Source organism: Microplitis mediator, chromosome 1, assembly GCF_029852145.1.
Source record: "Microplitis mediator isolate UGA2020A chromosome 1, iyMicMedi2.1, whole genome shotgun sequence".
In the NCBI taxonomy this organism is placed as follows: domain Eukaryota; kingdom Metazoa; phylum Arthropoda; class Insecta; order Hymenoptera; family Braconidae; genus Microplitis; species Microplitis mediator.
In genome coordinates this window covers 8,818,946-8,820,996 of record NC_079969.1, presented here as the reverse complement: position 1 = coordinate 8,820,996, position 2,051 = coordinate 8,818,946, and the positions used below count along the sequence as shown (strand labels likewise).

The following is a 2,051-nucleotide window of genomic DNA, read 5'->3' as shown; positions in this document are numbered from 1 at the left end:
GCAAAAATTTCGAATTTTTTTTCTATCCCTTAATTTTTGTGACCAGTGTATAAAATACTTGTCGACTAACTAATGGTCGATCGTTGAATATATAACAGCAGTAATATGACTAATTGATAATTGTCAATGTTAATCTCACTGCAAACTTTATTTTTACTATGACATTGATATAAAAGATTAATCATAGGATATTGATACTAATAGAAGACAACTTATTGCTCATAAGTTTAGATTAAAAAATTTAAAATACAGTAAATCGGCAGTAAAACTTTCCTTAACTAAAAGTACAATAACCCAATTAAAGCTGCTAAAAATTCATTTTACCAGAAAAAAAAATTTAAATACTCCCACAGGTTTATATAGTAGCAAAAAATTTATTCAAACACTCAAAAAAAAAAAAACAGTACGTGAAAAAAAACTAAATAGATAAATCGTTAATAAAAAAAAAATGGATTACGTGGTTGACTTTACTGGTTATTACGTACCAGAAAAAAAATTTATTATAAAAGAATTTTGTTTGATTCCCATAGTGAAAAAAAAAGTTACCCAACACAAAGCTGCCGTCGTAAATCCGCCGTACGCGTGGCGTAAATTACCGAGCAGGTATCAAAACGAGTACCTCAATCGTTTTTACAAAAAGTACGGAATCGAATACTCCCAAGGTAATTGTTCAGTAAACGATGCTTTCAATACTATAATCAATGATTTAAAAAAATCACGGACTATTTATCTGAAAAATGCATCTAGAAAACGATTTTTATTAGAATTTACTCAAATGCCCTTCAGTAATATCGTATGTTTAGACTCAGCTGGTTACGATTTGTACCCAAAGATGTCGCCTGGACTCTGTTCTAATCATGCGTCACGTAAAAACTATTGCGTCATCCAAAACGCGTTCACTATGGCCGAATGGCTTTTAGAAAAATTACTCGCTCATAAATCGGGACAAGAATTAAAATCTATGAAACCTGATGTTGATTATCGTGATCCCGAAGCTATGGAAGAATTAGCCAACGCTGGGGGTTCAAATGATCCCCGATCTGGGTCGATTGATTTTCAATATTCAGAAGGGCACAGAAAACTGGTGAAGCAGCTTGAAGATCTACGCAAGGATTCTGATTATGCAAGTTCGATTGATGCTGATAGTGATCTTAGTTTTGATACAAATACCGATTTTGATGATGACGTTGATGATACCGGCGCTGATGATCAATTAGAAATGGCCAATGATCTAGGTTCTGGACTAGACAGAATAATTGGTCTGAGAAACCGCAATAATTCACGAAATTCTGATAATTTGAGTTGGAATTCAGATCTTGATACTTTTGAATCTGATAGAACGCGGGTTTCTGATTACAGTCAACCAATTGATCATCATGATCTTGATGATGCCTTGAGTGATATTTCTGATTCATGCGAATTGGCTGAATTTGAGGTGGAACCTGAAATTAGTATTTTTGACGACGATGATATGGAACCAGAAGCAATAAAAATAAAACGGCAAAATAGAGAATCAATGAGAGTCGATAATCGAGACTTTGATGATGATTCTGACGATGGAAATTTAAGATCTGCAAAAATGAGGAATTTGTACTCAGAACCGGAAGTTAGCGATTATGACTTTGAATCAGATGAGAGAAATTCTGATGATTATTTTGATGACATGTCTGAAGCGACGGTGGAAGATTATCAACCGGCGAGTAAACGATTGAGAGCACAGTAATAATTAAGATACATGATTTGAATAATTGATTAATAGATTCCGTAAGAATTTTTAGAGAAATTGACATTAAAAATTTTTTTTATGGGCCATTGGAGATTTTGCTAGTTAAGAAAATCGACAAGAGTTCGGAACCGGCTTGGGAAGATTTTAAAACTTTTTTTATGCAGAAGGGATTTGATCATAGAAGTTTTCATTTCAAACGAATTTTAATTCATTTTTTTGAGCAGATTTGAATTGAAATCCTGACTAGAGTATTGAAGATGCAAAAAAAAAGTACCGGAACCACCCTGATATTTCCATAAGTTGATGGCACCTTTCTGAGAAAGTT

General features: G+C 33.3%; 1 protein-coding gene across 1 annotated transcript; it reads left to right on the top strand.

The window, feature by feature from the left end:
- Positions 1-216: 216 nt before the first annotated feature.
- Positions 217-1,805, top strand: LOC130677038 (uncharacterized). The gene has a single exon (XM_057483577.1). The coding sequence runs from the start codon at positions 449-451 to the stop codon at positions 1,721-1,723; it is 1,275 nt and encodes a 424-aa protein (XP_057339560.1). The 5' UTR covers positions 217-448; the 3' UTR covers positions 1,724-1,805.
- Positions 1,806-2,051: the final 246 nt, after the last annotated feature.

Bases quoted from the DNA above. Each gene is read 5' to 3' on its own strand.
- LOC130677038 (XM_057483577.1), top strand. From the start codon at position 449: ATGGATTACGTGGTTGACTTTACTGGTTATTACGTACCAGAAAAAAAA.